This window comes from Ammospiza nelsoni, chromosome 2 (genome assembly GCF_027579445.1).
Source record: "Ammospiza nelsoni isolate bAmmNel1 chromosome 2, bAmmNel1.pri, whole genome shotgun sequence".
NCBI classification, from domain to species: domain Eukaryota; kingdom Metazoa; phylum Chordata; class Aves; order Passeriformes; family Passerellidae; genus Ammospiza; species Ammospiza nelsoni.
Window position 1 is genome coordinate 41,315,586 of NC_080634.1, and position 22,487 is coordinate 41,338,072.

The 22,487-nt window shown below is 43.5% G+C and overlaps 1 protein-coding gene across 1 annotated transcript in view; it reads right to left on the bottom strand.

Moving 5' to 3' along the window:
* Positions 1 to 21,139, bottom strand: part of MTMR2 (myotubularin related protein 2) — a 62,630-nt gene extending 41,491 nt beyond the window's left edge. The window contains exon 1 of the mRNA XM_059493557.1: positions 20,983 to 21,139. Coding sequence (XP_059349540.1) covers positions 20,983 to 21,065 — 83 coding nt within the window. The 5' untranslated portion in view covers positions 21,066 to 21,139. The remainder of the gene's footprint in view (positions 1 to 20,982) is intronic.
* Positions 21,140 to 22,487: the final 1,348 nt, after the last annotated feature.

Consider the following 22,487-nt stretch of genomic DNA (forward strand, 5'->3'; position numbering starts at 1 on the left):
CCTTCCTGCATTTACACTGCCAGGGTATAAGAGCCCAGGGCTTCCTTTGTTTGGGGTCCCTCCTCAGAGGCACCAGCTTGAGCTGCTATTTTGTTATTTAGTTACTGCACCAAGATTAAGTTGTTTTAAGGATGGAGTCATCTTAGACCCTGCTGTGGGAAATCCGGGGTGGAGATGGTAGCACATCTTGGTCTGTCTGTGAGTGCGGGGTGCGTAGCTGCAAAGGGCCTTTGCTCCCCGCTCAGGTGCCGAGAGAGCGACTGTCAGACTGGCTCCTGGATGGTTGGATGGGGAAGTTTCCTTAGCACCGGATCAAATCCTAAATTACAGAGCTAAGGGCCTCCATTTCAGCCCTTCAGATGGGAGATATTAGTGCGCTGCAAGGGGATGAAAACAGACAAACTCCTGAACACGCGCCAGCAGAGCCCCGACCGCAGCTGTACAGCGGGGGAAGAAATTCAGAATTAAAACTCTTTTCATTGCACACAACTTTTCTTCTTCAAAGATGCATGCAAAGCTGAGGAGAATAAAAAGACTCTTCCAGCATATGTCTCTGGTGATATAAAATGCAATTCTCTAAATAACAAAGCAAAACAAAAATTTTCATTTTCTATACAGTTTTCCTAATATAGCTGTAAACAATTAAATAAGCTTATATTTTACAGCATTTTTATGCTGCAACCTCTCCTAGAACCCTAATTGCTTAAAATGAGTATTTGATACCAAGGCTTTTAAAACCCCAGATGGCTGCAAATAAAGATCCTATGAGGTACAATGTTACTTCCTGAAGTCACTGTACAGAGATAAATACTACCTGTGCCAATTAATTCTTACCAACCCCACAAAGGTATTAGCTGGGTGTAAAGATACTCTTAAGGATCAGCTATCAGACTTGGAAGCCTAGCCTTGGCTGAAGCAGAATATCACCAGGAGTATTACTGTTACTACTTATGTTAATTAGACACGTGACAACCTAGAAATAGCTGTATCTGAGCTTCCAAAGGGCCTGGAGATTTGATTATTGTCTGAAAATTGTTTTGCTCCTGATAAACAGCCACCATAAGGCCAAAATGTTCCATTTTTATTTCTATTCTTTGGAGTTTGGCAAAGTATTGCACAGGGAGTGTTTAAAAGGACCACAGAAAAATTGGGCTCTTGCTGGGAGTTAGTCCTGTCTGTTCAAGAATTAAAGAGCACTGGCACCTCTTTCATTCTGAGAAGCAGAAACTTCAAAATGGAACCTTTAGGAACAGTAAAAAGTTATTTAAAACAAATTACACTGGTGTGCCAATTGATCAGCACAATTCCACTGAATGCACTTGTTGTACAAGGTTCAACAGCCAATCACTCAGCTTTCCAATGTGCTCAGCTGCTGTGGTGTTGCCAGGTAAACTCACACAATTCCAGATGGCCAGAGTGACTTATGCGTACAACTCATGCCCCAGCCACCCTACAGCCTCTGTTCAGGCAGAAAAATCATCTTACACCAAAACAGCAAGAACCAAATCTGTAAAACCTCCCATTCTTGTGAAGGAAAAGGCCTCATATAAGCACTGTATCTGGGTATAGTTCCACATTACAACAAATCTGATATAAAGTTTCTGCTGCTGCTGCTGGGCTGCTCACATTCCTCTCTCCTCCGGACCCAGAGTGCACATTGCTGCCATCTCCATTGTGCTGGACAGGCATCATGGGATGCACGGCTCAATCTGCCGATCTGACAGGGCAGTAAACTATTAATAAACATGAAGAGAGTCTGCTGTTGGGTAACAAGGCTGATTGGATTCATTACATGGCTATATAAATCATCAGATGCAGCACACAGAGAGGGAAGGAATCTGTATCTGGAGATGATGAGGAAGGCTGAGAACACTTTGCGCACAGCAGCCTGCAGGCATGCTAAATTAGGCTTAGCACTAAACCACATTTTTACATTACTCTCCTTAAATGAGCTCAGACCCCTTATGTGCTCCCTTGAAACTTCTTTCGGCCTGGTTTCTGCACGGTCAGTCTTCACCTTTGTCTTTGCACCCATTTAATTATCTTGATTTTTAAAAGCATGTTAAAAAAAAAAAAAGAAGCACTTAATTTAATTGTCCCACAGAGCAGCACCCATTTACTGTACAGCAACCTACAAGGAGATGGTACTTAGAGCGTACTTTAAGGTACTCAAAAGTCATCAATGAAGACCAAGCAGACACTGTAGATGCTGTTATTGTTGGGTGACAAGCCTGACTCCTGTCCCTGGGTCCCCACCGTGCCTTCTCCCACACCAGCTCCAGCTGGGGAGGCAGAGACTGAGGGTAAGCCTCCAGAAGCCTTCTAGCTGCCTCCCCTCTCAGGGCCCACTCTTTTGTGTATTTAAATGCATTTTAAAGGTCAGCAGCTCTGCTGAGTTTACGAATCCTTTAGCACAGGTGTAAGTACCCAAGCCAGGGCACACCTGCAGCTGACCTGGCCCTGTACCCCATGGAGGACATCTTGCTCAACCAAGCAACCACAGCAAAATCACAGTAACCTACCGGCAGAACCATTTCCTTAAAAAAATTAATGTCTTTTAGAGAAAGAAAAGGGAGCTGGAAAGACCAGACAGGTTTAGTGGAGCATGCTAGTCTCTGCCCCAAAGTGAGGACAAGCTATACCCAAACAGTTCCCAAGAGCTGTCTGTCTAACTTGCTCTGAACAGCTCCCAGGGAGGGAGAGTGCTAACAAAAGGATCAACATTTCACCAATTTTCCTGCTGACACAACTTGTCTGCCTAGATGCATTCCCAGTGACTGCTTAATACACAAGCAGTGATTTTCTAATCATTATAAACCAAAGATTTTTATGAAATTGCTAATTAATTTCACTTTCAAACTAAGGGCCAAACAGCATTATGCAAGGGAAAAAGAAAAAGAAAAGGAAAAAGGGGGAGAATGATAATACACAGCATGTCTGAGCTGTGACTGTGTTTTCTGTTTATTGATCATGCTTGGCTTCAAGTGGCTGTTAAAGAACAAAAGCATTTGCATTTTAGAAGTAGATTTTCAAAAGCTCCCCACACCAATGTCCCTGTGCTCCTGCAGAAACCACCAGAGAAGCCTCCCTCCAGTGACAGCAGTGGGAGCCTTGGGGAAGCAATGCCTGCAGACACAGCAAACAATACCCCTGGATTATGCAGCTCAGCACAGTATGCATAGGTTGCGTATGTTTGGCTCGCTACCTCTCTTCTCCTCATCTGCCATTTCCAGGGAGCTGAGATGGAAGGAAGGAGCAGACAGCAGAAAGGCCACTGGTTTGTGGCTCCCTCCTCTTATCGGTGTCAGGCAGCTGCACAGCTCCAGCTCCACTGCTTAGCAAACTAATTAATCTGATGTCCCTGCATGCACATGAGAGGATTATTAGTTTCAGTGGTTTAGTCAATCTTAGCTCCCCTTTGCTGCCAATACAACAGCAAAGATCCTCAAACCACAGAGTTTCATATGCCTTTGGATAAGGGAGAACAGGAGAGTATCCTGGGACCAGCACACAAACTCAGAGGGAGGACACCACCAGCCCCTCTGCATCAAATCAAGCAAATCATTACTTGTGCCTCTGCCGTGGCTTCTGCACATTATCCCAGCTTTTGCCAATGTGAAGTTAAAGCTGTCTCGTGCATTATTTTTGGCAGCCTGACGGGTATGTCTGGCATCAGCTTAATGTGCTGAAGACCCCATTGAGGACATTCTGTTCTCACAGGCATAAACCCCCAACAGCTGCATCTCACCAGTAAGGCAACACAGAGTAGACTGAGGGATGGCCAGGGCATGATGGACACATTTAAGTGCTGGGTTGGGGGCACCTGACAAACATCTGAGAACACAGGTAAGTTTGGACAGATCTGAGCCAGGGTTAGAAATCACTAGGGCTGTGCCAGTCACTGCTATCTGCAATACTACTTAAACACGCGAAATTATGGTATTGGCTCTGAACTTCATTAAGGTTCTGGAAAACAGCATATACTCAGATTCAAAAAATACTTTGAGTCTGCCTATAGAAAAATAAATGAGCTCCTGTGAGGAACCAGGGATGACCAAGGACCTCCTGGAGCTTTTCTCTTCCCTGTGCTTCAGGCCCAGACAGCTTTTCCTTGTCCATGTTGATGGATGTCTGTGTTAAGTATGAAAAGAGACCCCTTCAACAGGTCAAAAGCACCTTCAGGGAAAGGACCTTACTCCTGTGACTGCCATTCCTATTTGCTCCTCTCCTCATTCCTCCCCCATGCAAAAGCAGAAAACAGGTCTAGGGTGCAACTAACACTGATCTATCTTTCATCTTGGCAATTATTTTTATTATTTAGATGTTTTTCTTTATAGCCAGATTTGGAATGATAAATGGTCCAAGTGTGAGCTGTCGGCACAATGGTCTTATATAACGTCTGCATGCAGTAGTAACCCTTTGGCTATAAGGAATACATACACGCAACTAGTCAGAGTAAAAACTGGAAACTGAGCACAGTGAGTCAACTCCTGATAAAGTGTTCATTGTTATTATTAGGACTATCTCACAATATGCCAGGTGGTTTTCAAACATAATTCAGACTCGGACAGATGCCCTCCGGTGGTTCCTGTTCAGGCAATTGAAAGGTATTACTACACCCATAGCAGAATTGAAGGCATGCCAGCATGCTGAGCTTAAAGTGTCAACAAAGATGGAAAGGAGCTGCAAACAGAAGTGCCCGTGATGCACAAACCTGACCTGTTAAACTATGAACATGCAGGGGAAATATTTTGGGGGAACCCCGTGATAAAGTCTTAAGCCACTTCAAAAAATATAATTAAATGGCATTTGCCATTAATAATACAAGGTAATCTCCCTGCAATGTAAAAAAAGTGATGTATAAGAAAGCCCAGGAAGAGAAACAAAATTCATAGTTGCCATTTGCTCTGGCAACTGTTACACTAGGAGTTTGAATATGAAGTTCTTTCTTTCCTAGCATACAGAAGCAATAGTTTTCCCTGGAAATAGAAAGCACAAGTACAAGCTTCTGAAGATCGTGCTTTGACCTTGTGAGGATCTGAGCACGACAGTGAGCACAAGCCAGGTAGTAGATAAGCAAAAAGATGCAAAGAAACTGCCAAAATCAAACCATGAAGCCCTGAAGCTTTAACTTGATGCAGACCAATGCACCATTTCTGAAGGACTGAGCTCCTCTATCTATATCTTTACCCCTGTTGTTGGGAACTTAATACAACATTCTTCATACTACAAAGCCAGGATATTTTACTTAGCTGTCTTCACACTCCAGAGGAAAGAAAAACTCCTACTCTGTGATCTCTGAGAAAAGCTTTCTGTGAACATCAGCCTAAGGATGACCACTCTATACAACCTCTTCTCTTATATCGTGTGACTCAAGAAGAAAAGTCAAAACAACCAATTTCACATGTCACTTAAAACCAAACAACAACTTCTTGCAAAATCTTAGACAGAAGTCACAAAATGAATATGAGGTGTGATCTGCCTAAACCATCTCAGCCTGTAATTACTGAGAATGGCCATTTCTGAGCAAGCTCTTAGAAGTGTGCCTCACTCTGTTCAGCAAAATCATGAAGTATACATATAGTCGTTCTACTATACTTCTAAACAGCAAGGACATAAATTCTATACAACTTCCCAAAGACAAGTAAATCCTGTGCAGAAAGGGACTGGATATGATGAGGGTGGTGAGACACTGGCACAGGTTGCCCAGAGAAAATGTGGATGTCCGATTCCTGGAAGTGTGCAAGGCCAGGTTGGATGGGGCTTTGAGCAATCTGGTCTAGGGGAAGATGTCTCTGTCCGTGGCAGGGGGTAAAAAGAGACTTTTGTCTTGCTTCAAAGTAAGACACTGTATTAAAAAAAAAAAAAAAAAAAAAAAAGCAAACCCCAAAACTAGAGAACATCAAAAGGAAGAAGGTAAGATTAAGTTCTGGTCCCTAAAATTCCAAGTTCCCTTCCTAAATCCAGGAGCGGGAATATGCATATGAATTTAACACCCAGAACACTCAAAAAAATTCATGGAACAGAAGGCAAACACATCTCTGGATAGATAATATGCCCACTTTGAGTTGCAGTACATGCACAGGGCTTGAGGACACCTATTTTTTGTACCAGTGTCATAAAAACTAACCTGGCTCACTCCTATAAATAACACAACCAAAATCAGTAGTCAGTGATGAAAAAGCCATTCTTCCAGCACCTTCTTTATGAATATTCTATCTCTGTCAGTACAACAAGCAGCTGCTTCATTGCTCACAAAGATGTGCCAATTACTCAGACACTAATTGGCATGAGGGCTCACACCATTTCTTCTGTATCAAACAGAATATTTTGTTTCAATAGTCACTGAACTGACACAGAAAACAGGTGACAAAATGCACCACTGAGCAATACAGTTTCAGACACAGAGGTCATAAATGAGAAAAACACTGTAGAGGCAAATTTCCATTTCCTCTCTTCCTGCTTTTTTAAAAGTTTCTCATTATGTACATTCCTAAAAATTAATTAAGGTGAAAACTGCAAATTAATGATGACGAGCGGCAAATACAATTTAATTTGAAGCTTCAGATGCCAAGAGGGCTGGGTCAAATTGATCTGAATTTACAGCAGGGCCATGAATAGAAGCACTTGTAGCACTTGGGCAATTCTTTTACATGTGTAATGCTCCAGAGGTATTGAGCACTCCTCACTCACTTCCCAAACTCAGACTGACAACACTCCCTCCCCAACACTTCCAACACTCCTGTTCCTTCAAGAGAAGAAAAAGCTAATACTGAAAAACCTCCTGGGTCACATCAGAGCAGAGGGAGACAAACCAGTGCTTGTTCCCCATGAATATGACTCTGTCCCACGCAGCACTGGCTGGAACACCCAGCTGTTGCCCACATCAGACTCTCCCATTTGCAGCAGCTCTCTGTGGATCTGTGCTAAGGCTAAGTGGTCCCCATAGTCCTTATCTGTGTATACACACATACTGCTAAGGGTCCTCAGAAGTCCCTCATACACCCCTCTCCAGGTAAGCACTTGAAAGCTCTGTTGGCATCTTACCAGAACCAGGGCCTTGCAGCAGGAGCTGGGCACTCTCTGCTGGCTTCCACTCTGCTGCTGTAAACTAAGTTTTAGCATTTTAACACCACCCCTCCCACAACAGGAATCCCACAGTGACTGGCACCACGTGTGCCCATTATAAAAGGCAATGCCTTTCCCAGAGATTTCACTGACTGACAAAGGAGTGGTATCTCCAGCGAGAAGTGACTGGATCTTAATTCATCACAGTGAAATAAAAAGTCAAAACAGACTAATTCTACCTAGACAACAAATGACACAGGAAACTACCTATAGCATATGTAAGATGCTTACCCCTCTGACCACCCAGTACCATCTTTTTGGCACATGCAGGACAGACAGCTATTAGTTTCAGGTGAGTTGACTGGAACTCACAATTTTTCTAAACATTTAAAGATCCCAGTTCAACCTCTGCTTGACCTGTGACAACCTCAGAGGGGAAGAACTAAAAGCCATAAACAAATATGCTTTTGAAGGAAAGAAAAGCACAGACCACCAGGCTGCCCCTGGCATATATATTTATATTATATAATACTGCACTCTCACTATTTAAAAGGGCCACCAATGTCAAAGCTGACCATCATCTAAAAGAGAAGCCATTTTAGCAAACAAATCATGGTGCATGTATGTGACAGACCTAAAATAGTCCCCCATGTCACTTGCCTGAATGAAGAAGTCACTTCTGTTGTCAAGCAAAGCCGGGTCTCAGTCTGACTTCAATGTTCCAAGGGAGGAAAATGACATTTTTTAAAAGTTGATCCTTCCAAGTAGCATCCTGAGCTGAATACACAGTGCATCTTTTCCCAGGAGCCATAAAGAAAATGCCCTATATTTTGACTGTGAACAAGCTTTTCTAGGAATGCAAATTTTCCTCTCAATAGTTACACAATGGACTACAGTGTCACAAGCACCATTCGTGCTCCATTAGTCATTCTTTTATTTTTTTTTTAAACTGAAATTCACAAAAGGCCCACAGTGTGTGTAGAGCACTTGCTAAACAATAGGCTGATTGTTTAAAATATTTGCAAGATTCCAAGAATAAAGACCAACGCCCAAAGACAAACCAATATGCACCATGTAATTAATAACAGCAAGGAGCCCACAGTATCATGCTCTCATGAGTCAAAAGTCCAGAAGGTAAAAACCAGGAAGGACAAGAGCTATGAGACCCCTGGATCAATATTCTCTGATCAGCACAAGAAAGATAACTACAAAATTATCTGTATTCATGAGAGGAACAAAAGGGAAGTTCAGTTTCTAACAAGCTCCCAGCTGGTATGGGATGATCCTCAGCTACAAGAGAAAAGAAGAAAAAAAATATTCAAGAAATTGTTAGACTTCTGCAGGGAACTGACATTTTGACTCTGCTCTACCAATTTAATTCCAGCCCATATCCAGGGAGTGCAAAGTTAGTTGTTACCTTCTGAAAGCAGGCTGATAATCCCGTATTTTGGTCTGATTCCAGTTCCTAATGGAAATGTTTGGATTGCAAAATCCAGCCCAGCACAAGCCCTTTTGCTTGCAGCATTAGGAGTCTGGGCAGGGAGTGGCAGGCAAGGCAGGCATCCCATGTTCCCCAGGTGACACACAATGCAAAGGCAGCCCTGTCCATCTGCCTCTGCCCCGGGCCTTCTTAGGGAGGAAGGTCTGACAGATCTCCTAGAGATGCTGCACACATCTGGGTCTCTGCTCCAAAGCTTATGGGTTTCCAACCACCAGCACAGGCCCTCAGCATTGAAGATAAATCAAGCTATAAGATGAAGAGAGGTTCAAAACACAACCCTGTTTACTGCCAACATAAACAAGGTCGTCTACGAGAACAGCACTCTCACCTGCTCTTCTCTGTGGCTTCCTGCACACTGGGTTATTGCTATGCTTCTTTTTGGCATCTCTGGTATTGTTCAGAAGAAGCCAGAGCCTTTGTTTTCAAATATCACATGCTACAGAGGGCAGGACTAAACTAGAAATGAAGATCTTGCCTGCCCTGAGAAAACTATTTCTAGGTCAAAAAAATATGGCTGAGGTGGAGACATTCCAGCACCTCAGGCTTCAGATGGCTGAAGCAGTGCTGCACAGGGACAGACAGACTGCCATCAGGGAGATGGCTGATTGACAAGACGTCTGGCAAGAGATCTCCTGGGCTGTGATGAAGCAGCACATGTCCTGACCTGCAGCTTTCTCCCTCAGACAGCCCAGGCAGCTGCCTCAGCCAAGGGAATCTCCACGCTGTATGACTGCTGTGGCAGAACGGGAACTCACTAACCCAACTTCAGGTGTCCCCTGGTGGTACAAGAACACCCACTGTCTGCTAGCCCTGCCTGTGGAAAACACTGATTCCAGAGCTCAGGACATCCTGTGGCACAGAACTAAGACACCTGGGTGGTGCTGCTATCTCCTATATCAGAGCAAATTGGATTTCCCACTGCATCCCACAGAAGAAAGAGAGCTGGCAACATCTGTCTCCACAAGTACTTTGAATAAAGACAAAAGCCATGATGGAAATCCTACATACAATTCAAAATCACCCTTGCAGTTAATCAATATTTATATCTACCTTATAAGCATTGACATCCTTGCTTTAAAAACTTATCAAGCCAGAGAAAGACACACAAGTAAAAAACTATCAGGATTTTGATGCAAATACAGACATTCCCATGCCAAGTTGCAAAAATTAGCAAGGAGAAACAAAAGAAAATGGAAACAGGAACAACAAATCTTTCGTTTTCTTGTTAATTTTTATTTTTTAGGAAAAGTCTATTAACTTTTTAAAAGAAAGAAAGAGAAACAAGAATTATATTAATGAGTACTTACCTTAAGACAGAAACAAGAACTCAATAAAAAGACAGATGTAACTTCTCTTTTACAATTTGTATTCTGGCAGCACCTCAATTTCTAGCTATGTACTAAGAACCAGTTGCGTTTAGATTAACCAAATATATGTGTACTTCTCACAGTTCATGTGCTGTCTCAGTTTTTTCTTTAGCTTCCTTCGTATGTTCCTATTTAAGAAACACCTTAGTTAGAATATAACACATATTGTTAAACTTTCTGATTTTCTTTAAAACACATACCACACAACCCCTCACTCCAATAAACCTAACACCCACAGGAATTAAAAATACCAGTGATTTACTAATCAATGACATTACTTGTTCCATCCTGGGAAAAATCAAAAGAAGGAGGAAAGAATGTGTAAATATAGCCAATGTGAAGAGTCTTGTATCAACCAGCAAAACTGTAACACCTTGCTAAGCTTTCACAGACACTACACAGCCATGTGCTCTGCCACATTCAGCTCAGAAAAAAAGAGTGGGAACATTTCATTCTGTTGACAGTTCAGGCCCTGCATGAAATTAGTCCCTAACAAAATCTCAATGTTCAAGTCAGAAAAGTATTCAGCAATTTAGCAGCTTTGTTCCCTGAAATTCCACCTAGGCCAACACAAGATGTTTCCAGAAACACAGAGCACTGGTGTGAGGAGTGAAGACTGAGAAGGGATCTCAGCAGTATCTCCAAGGTGGCTGCCAAGGGGATGGCGCCAGACTCACTTTGGTAGTGCCGAGCAACAGGATGAGGAGCAAGGGCCATAAACTAAAATACAAGAAGCTCCATCCCAACATGAGGAAGAACTTCTAGGGTACATGTTGAAAACAAAAGTCTTTTAATTCTTCTGCCTTGCAGTGAAATGAGGAATACAAACTATGCAAACTCATCTGAGGATTTTCTGTTCATCAGTTCTCATTCATCTGAAATGAGGGCTAAACTAAGATCACCCACAGCCACTTCCTCCTGCCACTTCTGCTTCCTCAAGCAGAAATCAGTGTATGTGAAAAAACAAGTAACTCAAATGGAGTAGGATCAATGAGGTCAGAATAGTTTGCCTCTGCCTTGTGTATAACATGGGTGTGTTTGCTTCTACTAAGCCAAGGGGAACCCAGGCAGTGGAGTTTAGACAGCTATTCAGCCTTCCTGGAGTGGATCCTTACCTTCGCTCTACTGAATTACTTGTGGAGTTTATTGATTCTGCTGAGGGTAGAGAGGTTTTAGATACCTACTTCCCATGGAGATATAGCAATCTGAACCAGAACCTACCCTGGTTTCCTGAAGATCAGTGTCTTGTGGCAAAGTAGTTTGTATTTGCTGTGTGTTTAACTGAACACAGCCTTTTGCAGACACCAGAGAAAGCAAATGGGAAGAAGAAAATGCAAAATTAACAGAATATAATGTATTTCTCCAACTTGAGAGAAGCCTTGTCCAAGACAATCTGCACATATTCATGATATCCTTCTCATCTAGGTATTCCCTTGTGTGGCAAATCAAAGTAACTTTTTCTGTAAGGGAAAAACTGCTGTGCCCTCCCTTCCTATATCCATTTTTGCTTAAAAGCAAAACTTGTCACAAGTTACTATTTTCACTTCTCTGTAACACATGGCTAAAACTGTCTAAATGTTAGAAAAATTATCAGTGGACAAACTAGACAAATATATACACATACATGGAGAAATGGGGCTTAGGAAACCAGACTACAAATCTCTGCTCTCTTCTCAGTTACAAATATATTTAGTTAACATGTAAAAAAGAGGGATGCTGTGAGTTAAGAAATAGCTCCTTCCTTTTTTGGAGTTGAGAACAACCCAAATTCAATGCTCTCTTTGCCCTTACCACAATGATGGGGAGGGAGTTCTGTGTAGGTGGTCACATCTGAATTACTCACTGTAGGCTCTACTTAGAGTCACTGTGGAGAAACTGAGATGACTCATTGTCTACAAAATTGATTCTTTCTCATTGTCTTCAAAAATAAAAAAATTAAGAAAAAAAAAAAGAAAAACCACCAACCCAGAGACTACCAGAACTCTGTATTGATCCAATCAGATGAGAAAAATCTCATGCAGGATGCCTGTATTTTTCTCTATGAAAGGTGGAAACAGAAAGTGGAATCCGAATGTGTAATCTAGAATCAGAGTATGTCTCAACAAAAAAAGGTGAACTCTGTCTTTCTGTGGTGCTGGAGACAGTGATCATCAGCACATGCTGTACCCAAACAGGTGGGAATACTGAAAACCCAAGACTGCTCTGCTGGCACAAACCCTGGACACATCCACACCAGTTCCCCCACATTCTCCTCCTCACACCCCAGTCTTTAATGACTACTCTGTTAGCATGCTGCTTCACCTTTGAGGAGAAAGACTTGGGAAGCACTCAAGCACTCCCTCATAAGGTGTGGGGACTCATTTGCTGTGTGGGAGTGAGATACCAATTCTAAGACTGGAAGACACAGCCTGAATTTTCAGGAACAGTCTACTCCAAAAGTCAACTTGGGTAAAATATGAACAGAAGATCCCACATTTTTAATTTCTTTTCAGAGAAGTTCTACTTACAAGTGAGATGCTGATCAATTGTGATTTGTTAAAAGTATCTATCTGCTGGTTAAATCAACTGATTTTGACAGCAACCCTTCAGCAGTTCATCTCTGGTACTACAGGTCCCAGTGACCTGCCCTTACCTTCAGCATCTGCTCTCCACAGCAGGCAGACAGGCCCTTCAATCTCACAACTGCACCAAACTCACTCCAGCCTCCAGCCCTTTCCTGGGCAGATTTAGCTCAATCTGTTCATGAAGGCAATCCTACTACCAATGTGTGCAATCTTTCTCTTTGAGTAGATCACTGAGCAGTGATATCAACTGAAGTCAACAATGGGGTTTATTAAAAAAGCAATAAAAGCAGCACAACTGCTTTATTTTCACTAAAGGCAGAAGGTATGAATGAGGGTGTGGTTCAGCTCAGTTTCATTTATCAGTTCATTTTGTACCAGGGTGGAAACAAAACAAACACTTTGATCACAAAAAACCAAGCAATGATCACAGGTATATTCACTCCAGCAGTTAGATTTTGTACAGAAAAAAATAGCTGGGTTAACCTTTGGCCCTGCCATTCAGTACTGCCATTGTTCTTCATAGGCCATAAGCTTTGCAGTGAATTTTCAAGGCCTTGGGACGTGTCATTTTTGCTTTGCCTTTTCTTGGCCTGCTTGTAGCTTTGGTTTAACTGGTTTGGGTGTGACTGCAATTCCTGTAACTGGTCAGGCATGTGTATCCCCTCTGTTTTATTTTTGTCTGTGTGTGGTACAACAACAGTTTTGCACAGACAACAGTAAAAAGCAGCTATTCTATACAGAATATTTACCACTAATGCAACTTTGTAGAGAGAGAGGTATCACAGCAGAGGACTTGAGAAGTGGAGACACAGGGTGTGGCATGGAAGAGTAGAGGCACAGGGTGAGAAACGGGGCACGGGCTTGGCACCTGAGACCATGGCCATAAACAAATCACCAATGGTCAACCAAAGAAATGCAGACCTGGAGCTGGACAAAACTGGCCTCAGAGATAACAAAGAGAACAAAGGAATTGTATCTAATAACAAAAAAGCAACTATGCATAGCAAAAACTCAGATGCAATGTGGAACTGCAGACCAATGAAGAAAAGAATCAGGTGTAAAGTTGTTTTACCAAACATACTAAAATGACCTCAGGTGGGTCGTACAGGAAAGAGGAAGAGAGAAAAAGAGAGAGAGAGAAAGAGAGAAAAGAAAGGAGAGAAAGCAACATGATGAACCTCATACCTTTCCCAAGAAAACATTCCAGATGCTGACAATTTGCTCTAACACCCACTACTACCACAATAAAATCAGCAGCCTTGGAACCCAGACGAGCAGAACAGGGGTGAACCTAACACCAAGAAGAGGGATAGAAACCAAGAACTAAAGGTACAACAGTTTTAACTGCATTATTATTCTTTCTTTTTCTGTAATAATTGCATCTGGATTAATCGTGATTAGACTTCCAAAAATTCAGTTACGCTAAGAATAAATTCTTTGCAATATAAAAACACACTGCCTTTTTGGCTGTGAACAAGGTTTTGAGTGTAACACTTTGTCTGGACATGCAGTCTTCACATCACAGTAAATAACTCCAGATTAAAATGTTGTTTTATTCTAAACAGGTGTTGCCACTCTTCTCAGAACAAAGGAAAAAAACCCCTATAAACTGCTGGTTTTCCAAATACTTCAGCAGAAATACAATCACGCACCCATACCTGACCCAGACCAGATTTGAATCATTGGGTGACCTAGCATTAATGGTTCTGGAGCCATGGCCAGAAGACTACAGAAGCCAGATCTGTAAAGTGGGAGCATTTGTAAGGAGCTAACAAAATTACTAGAAAATCACCTTGAAGGGGTTATGGACTCAAAAACTGCTAACACTTTCTCTTCATCAAATCTATCAGGGTTTAGAAAGCAATGGCAAAGAATTCACGTAGCAGAGAAGCAAGAGAGAAATAAAAAAAAAGAGCTACCTTGAAATCAATGGAAAATTACTGAGTGAGAACATTCTCTGGCAAAAGTAACTACAGATGGTAGGAAAGGGAAGAGCAAATACTTGAAAAGTTCCACTGATTTTTTTGTTGTTGTCTTTCACTGATTTTTTTCTTCAATTAGCTCCCAGTACCGGGGCAATAAAAAAGCAAGATGTTCTTTCAGTTAAAAATGAAGATGGGGTAATTACTGTGACAGTGCCTCTCCTATATTCTCACTTCCCTGGGTTATCCCAGACATCTCCAGAAACCAAACACTTAATTCCCTCCCTGTCACACTCTTCCCTCACGGTGGAATGGGGTTCCCATGGACAATTAAAAAGACTTTTTCATTGCTGTATTACAACTACACTTATACATAACACCCATATATCAAGGTGACCTCTGGACTGTTTCCTTCATTTTTTATGAAGGCCTGTTGTTTGTTTTCCTTGATTGAGCTTTCTGGTAACACAGAATATCCTGAACTAGAAGGGACCCACAAGCACCAAGTCCAGCTCCTGAGTCAACAAAAGCCCTTTGGTGTATGGATCAGGTCTCGTTTTACACTGCTGATACCCTCAGAGAACTGAAACACCAATAACAGTAAAGCAGGTCATCAGGAAAAGATTAATGAAAAAGAAGATGTGGACAATTGATCTGCTGAGCCATTAAAGAGGTATTATGACCTTTCCAAACACAGTTCTTGCCTGTACACACGAGGTGTAAAAGAATTAGCAAAGGAAGGGAGATGATAAAACATCAGAAGTAGGTAACAAAATATGTTCGAGACAGGTGTTAACCTATCAGGAGCACAATCATGCAACAGATAGGAATTGTGTAACTTGACACTGTCAGGTCACCCACAATCTTCAAATTCAGGTTCTGTGATTGCAGCCCTGCTGTAAATAGCCTGTAGTAAAGGAACTACGTGTACAACTCTGCGCTGTCTAGCAAAGAGACTGCTAGTCAGCACAGCATTACCATCTCTCTTCAGAGAAGGCAGTGCTTGATGGGACCCAGGAGAGTCGTGTTCTGAGCCCAGCTTCACTCCTTGCCAGTTGTCAGATCCTGCCTCATGTCTCCACTGCAGCTTCTCATCTCATCCTTAGACATTCTCACACTGTGCCCAATCTCTTAGCAAGGAGTCTCAGTACTCAACTGCATTTCCAAGAGCTTAGTAAAACTGCCCACCAGGCATTATTAAAAATAGAGTAGTCCTGGCTAAGGCACAAAATAAATTAAATAGCTGGTCCACATCTCCTCAACACAGAAAGCATCACCATCTGTACAGCAGCTAGAACTACGATACTGCAAGTTCCTGTGAGGCTTTTAAACACCAGCGTAACCTTAATTACAACACAATGAACAGGTGGGTGTCATTTGTATTTTATATTCTCAAATGGAAAATATGCTTAAACCCAAATATTTTTGTAATCAATAAAAAGCATTTTATTGAACAGTCAGAACTGGGACCAAGAGATGTGCATGTGCCAGACAGAGGAAAACTTTTAAGCTGAAGGTCTCGCACTCCGGGACCAGTAGAAATGGTTTCTGCTGAATGCAGAAGCAGAAATGTGCATGGCAAAGACTGCTAGTAAAAATAATTTGTGAATTCTTTAGAGGCAATGGTCTCTCTTCACTGCTATAAATTAAAAGCTCCAAAGTCCTTTTCACTAAATGTTATTTTCATTATTTTCTGCACCAAACCCTGAGACTATTGAAAAGATTCTCCTCATTTTACAGATCTATATGAAGGCAGAACTGCTATTTCTCTTCACAATATACAGTACATCAGAAAAAACAACCCTGTCTCAGAATGGATTTCAGTTGCAAGTAAGTGTTAGAAATTATCACTCATTTATTAAAATCAATAACAATGAGCCCATCTGGAGTTGCTAATTGTTTGTAGGCTTAGTGTCAAGTTCCTGAGATGCAAAACCAGTTCAACACTCAGCCAGCAATGTACTTGTCTTTAATATAACAACCTTGCTTTGCACTTATAAGAAATCAAATGCAAGAAATGCTCTCAAAGCCCATGAGGAAAAAGACAGCTACTCGCATTTCACCAAACACCAGAACTGGCAAAAATCTTCCCTTTCAAACTCTAACTTCAATGACTCATCACAGAACAACTCAATCAGCAAAGCTCACACATCTGGTAGCAATGTGGGGCTACAGCTAAAGCCCTCCTCAGCCAACAGCTCACAGATCCTACTCCTTCCAGCATCACATTCACCCATGGGGAAAGAATTCCTTCAACACAGCCTTAAATCAGACCAGGTATTGACAGAGCCTTATTTGAGACAAGGGGGGAGTTCATACCTCATGGAGTTACTGGTTCAACAGACCTTGCTGCACTGATTTACACCGAGTTTATGTTTTCAGATTTATCCCTGCAAACATAAAGACAAGGAGCATGATTGCTCTCATATGCCTCAGTAAACATGCAGTGCATCGGATCCACCGCGCCTGCAGACCTCTGTGGATGATAAACACCAGAACAAAGGTGATAACAAGCAACCAAGAGAGCCGTGACATCAAGCATTGCCACAGTCATGCTGCTGGGAAATATCTACCCACTGCCTTACCTTTCTCTAATTTTATACTGATGTTGAAATATCACTGACATCTCCTATAGCAGTTTTTTAACCGTACCATCACCTCCACACTTTTGCACAGGCAATACAAATTTATCTTCAGCAGACCTAAGAGAAAGCCTCTAAGTATCTTACTGGACCATTGTTCAGACTGAACTATGATATGCTTTTTCTGAGGAATACAGAGAGATGTATGCTCATTCAGAAACTACAGAATATAACCACATGGGCTGCACGAACAAAATGCCTAATCACTTCTCATGGAAAGTAAATATAAGAAGTTTGCTACCACTTTTTTCCCTAAAGTCATGTGTTCTGCTGAAGTCATACACAACTCTGTCTGGCTTTCCTTTCACAAAAGGAAAAGATCATGGTAGAATTTTGTTGGCTGTCCCTTTGAATTCCAGAGGTCAGACGGTCCGTATGACACCTCAAATCTGCAAAAACAACAATGCAACAAACCCACCAACAAATTCATTTTAAGAATGGTCTTGGAAGAAATCTGAATAACCAGCACAGCTGAACTGTGTTTATCACTCACTCACCTAAGATCCTCAGGCCATTCTAGAGATATCCATAACACTGAGAAAAGCTCGCTCTTCTGGACATAACCATACTGTAGCTCATCAAACATTTGAATCAGTGTTTTACCTCACTCCTTCTGTCTCACGGGTTGTTCCTGGACAGACACTGCAGACACACAAGCACGCCTTGCAAGCTGCTGGTCAAATACCACCACAGCTCTTTATGAGTAACTGGCTCATAGTCATGTGTCCTCCATGAGGACAGGATGGAAGGGGAATGCCCACCCTAAGTGCTGACCTCTGGAAACCACCGAGAGCTGCAGAACGCGGTGCTGTGCCACACAAAGCCAGCTCTGGGTGAGACGGCTGAGCCTTGAAAAGCAGAACAGCTGGTTCAGCACAACCATGAGGGCAGCTGAGTTAATTAGCTGTGACCTGCTCATCTGAAACTAACTCGGTATTTTCACAGAGAGCTGGCCATTTTTTACCCTGTACAAACAACTTCACTGTAAGTCTTATCAGGAGTTTTTCAAATGTTTTTCCAGTTGGGACAGAAAGCAGGTAACATTTGTTGAATTATTCCCGCATCTTCCTCAAGGACCACAAGTACTGCACATTACTAGGGTCTACTAAAATATCAAAGCAACTTTCACTGTCAAATGCCCTTATTGCCATATCTCATGTGCTTTATTAAAAGACAAACCTACAATGTTCTTCAGGACACTTATTCAAATGTGAGCAGCCCTATGTATAAGTAAACTCTATCAAGCATGTCTCCTTGAGGAGCTAGATCTTAAATACCTCCAGAAATAATAACACTTCCAACCAGGAGCTGAGACAACCTAAAGAATGCACTGCTGTATGTATTTCATATTAGCACCTTTCCAAGTCTTCTAAATCTTGCATACAACAATTCAGTAACTACAACTCAGTACAGCTTCACATGGCTAGGTAATGGTGATTTGGGGATGAGTGACCTTTGAGTCATTTTTTGATTTTTGTTCCTTTTAAATAAAATGAATTAGCAAAACTGATGACAGCATCCTCATGATTCATTGTGTTCCTCACATCATCCCAAAAGCTAACTTCTTCTTTTTAAACAAAATCATTTGGTGAAAATGTGTCATAGGTTACAATTTGAAGCTGATCTAGCTGTTAGATCACAGTCATAGAGATTAAATATTTCAATGCATACAAATAGTCCAATTAGATTCAGAATTATTCGGATGTATAAAATCAAATAGCAATACAGCTTTAATGAAAAAAAACCCCTGATGATAATCAATCTACTGTCCAATTTATAGACAAATATTTATTTGTGCATATGCATCACTGCAAGGGAAGCTGATAATAAACATTCTGAAGGTCACCAGCCATCTCTTATTACAAGACCCTGGTTTTATTTTCTGGTAATTTTGCCCTAACCTTGAACCATTTCAACTAAGAAGTTTCACAGCGTACACCAACTCAAGATGAGGGTATTTTTATTAATAATTACAGATAAAAAGCATCAATCTATTTCAAATACCTATATTTTGTTTGGAGTACATTAAACCCTCCCAACTGGCTAGCTTTCTTCTATGGGCTCTAGATGTTCAAGCAGAGACTTGAGATTCTGAAAGCTTTTGAATAAGCCTTTCTTACATCCCAAGGAATCTGTTAAGAGTCTGGGCTTGGAGGACACAGCCTTGTGCATGCTCAACAGCAACAGATTTATCATCTCAATTTCCCCATGGTTCCATTTGTGCAGGGCACGCTGCCGAGAGGCTCAACAGGAGCTTCCTTGTAGCCACTGGCTCTTCTGAGTTAAGCTCTCTTTAGTGTCCACAGGTCTCTTACAGTGAATGACCTCCAGATGGGTTCAAGTTGCCTGAGCTGATGCACAGATAAAAAGAAGAATATATTGGGTCAGTTAGGTAAGGGGGGAAGAAGCCTGCAGGTTCTGGCAGGGCACTGGTAGAACTGCACAAGGAAACCAGTGCAGAGAGCAGTGAACAGAAGAATTTAATGAAGAAGGCTGAAATGAGGGTCAGGAGTCATGAAGGACGCAAGAATGAAGAAACCCGAGTGCAAGCTGGGCATTGCCTGTCTGAGGAGCAGCTGGGTAACAGCCAAGCAGGGGAGTTTTGAGATGCTGGCAACAAAGTGGCCACCAGCACCTTGGGCTCTAAGAACAGAGGCAGAACCAGGAGATCCAGGGAAGGATCGCCCTCTGCCCAGCTTTCAATAGAGCATTTCTGGAATACTTCATCCAGGTATTAGCCTCACAGTGCAGGAAAGTCACTAGGGAGCTAGAGGGAGTAAAGGGAAGCACCACTGGGATAGCAGGGCTGGAGCACCCTGACTGTATAGAAAGACTGGGGAGAGACTGCTTTAGGGGGACCAAAAAGGCAGCCCCAGTGCCACTGGAAGATATACAGGAGATGCCAATGGGTTGTCCAGAGAGTCTGTGTGCACTTCATCTTTGTAGGTTTTCAAGATCAAACTGGGTAAAAGATCTGATCTTAAAGCTGTCTCTGGTATGAGTGGGAAGCTGGACTCAGGGATGCTGAGATCTCTTCACCCGGAATTATCCAGTGATCCTACAAACTGGGCACGGCAAGGGCAGCCAGAACAACTGTCAGCAGCCATCAGGATATCCAGCTCCTGGGCTCTAGCACAACACCAGGGCTTCCCACTCCACCAGCCCTATCAGCCTGCCCTTGCTACCCTACTGCAACCCGCTCCTTCAAACACAAGGCCCAAGCAGGATGTGCTTTCAGTCACTAAATTCAAATTGCACTGGTAGCTCATGGACAGTGAGAAGAACAAAAGTCTCCTTCCAGCTTCCGTGGATTAAGGACCTTGAATATTACCCACATGGCATTACAAGCCATTCAGACCGAAAAGCCAGGCTCTCAGAAAAAAACCATGATGGCAAAACCACAGAGGCTCAAGACACCACAGGAAATTTGCTCCTGAAGAGGACAAGGCCTGGCGAGGGCATGGCAGCGAGCTGAAAGGCAGCTCCCAGGCGGGTGCCGCGCCTGCCCTGCCAGCACCGCTCACCTGTGCGCCCATCTCCCATCGCAGGTACCAAGGGCAGGGGCAGCGCTCTGCCTATGCAGGGATTTACCGAGAGCCCGGTGCAGGCAGCATCTCCTGCCCTGCTTAAAGGCCTGAAAGAGAGAGCGCCTGTGCCGCAGCCGAGCAGAGCCCACTCCTGCCTTCCTGCTCCGTCACCCCACGGCCACCCCCAGCGCAGGTACACCCCAGCAGGACGGAGCCGACCGCGGGGAAGCGCAGGAGCCTCCTGCCCACGGAGGGAGCAAACAGCACCAGCTCAATCCCTCCATCCCTCCTGGCGGCCCCTCCCCGCTCCCTCCCTCTGCCCCACGCCCCGCCGTGCTCCCCGGCCGCCGAGCCCCGCGGGCGGGGGCGACGGCTCTGCGGCGGGCGGTACCTGGACAGGGAATCGCCGCTGGGCGGCCGCGCCGCCGCCGCCCGCCCGGCGCCCAGGCTCTCGCAGCTGGAGCTGCCCTCCATGGCGGGCGGCCCCGCGGCGGGCGCTGGCCCCGCGTCCGTCAGCCCCGTCGCCCGGCGGGGCGGGAAGCGGCCATGCTGGCCCGGCGTGCCGCGCGGGGGGCGGGCAGAGGCGGGGCGCTGAGGGGGCCGAGCCGCCGCCGGCTGCGGGAGCGGGGCTTGGGTCGTGAGGGTGCGGGGTGGGCCGCGATCCCTCTTTATGTCCTCTTGAGAGCCGAGGGAAGATATCAGCTCCCGGGTTCCATCCTCGGAGCACGGCGGTCGTTCCTAAGGGCAAGGAAGTGGGCTGTCTCAAGCATCGCTCTTGAAGTCAGCTCACCTGCGTTAGGCTTTCCAGCTGGCTCGTGTACCCACAGTTAAAACAGTTGCGCTGCTCACATTTGTCATTGCCCCCGTCTGCTCGAGGATCCCCACTGAGTCTGTCCCTCGAGTGGGTGGAGCAGGGGCTGTGGAAGGTGGCAGGTCACAGTCACATTCTCTGCGAAGTTACCCGACGGAAAGCTCCAATGCATCCATGGCGATCTGTGTCCCGAGGGCTTTGCAGGCACAGTTCAGTATCCAGTGTTCTGCAGGAAGAGCCATGGTATGCCCAGTTCCTTCAATCGAAGAGCGGGAGAAAAGCTCTTGGCTTTGCTTACAAAGACTGAGGGACTACATCTTAAGCCCCCCATATCAAGGATGCAGATGTCTCTCAAATGTTTAGCTATTTTGACAAGAATCTCATGAAGCAAAAAGAATGAACCAATGGGGATGTGTTAGGAGGTTGATGGGTTTCCAGAAAGACTTGCGTGTTGGCAAACAGCATCTGATGTCAGGAGCATCCATCCAGATGGATCTTCCTGTTAAAATACTGCCTCAAAATAGGATAAACCTTGTGTCTTCTAAACATTTGTATACAGTGTGACTGTAGAATGGTTACCAAAACATCATACCACTTCATGCTCCAAGGAGTAAATTAGCTGTGTTTCTCTCTGTTGTTTCCCGTTTTGTTCCTGTTGTCCGAAGTCATGCAGGATGCTGAAGCAGGTTTGTAGCATCCCCACCTGAGACTGCATGATCCAGCTGTGAAACTGCCTCTGTTGCTCTTTCCTTTAGTCTCTATCAGCTGCTGTTAAACAAGGTTGGTATGGGATGGTTTTGAAGCAGGTTTAAACTTGAAAATGCAGTTTAGTTGAGGCAGGTTTTTTTTTTTTTGTATTTTTCATTTGCTCTTCTGAGCAAAAAGTTACCAAATTAGCAAATGAGTTTTGGGGGAGGGAAGGTTTCAGCCTAGGAAATTGAGTTCCTGGAGGCTTTTCTAAAATGAAAACTCTGTTTTATGGTTAAAAGTGAGATCCTTGTTTGAAAATTAAGCTAATTGATAGTGGTTTATTCCAGCATTAAAATCCAAACAAAATGCCTTGACATTACAGTTGAAAATCATTA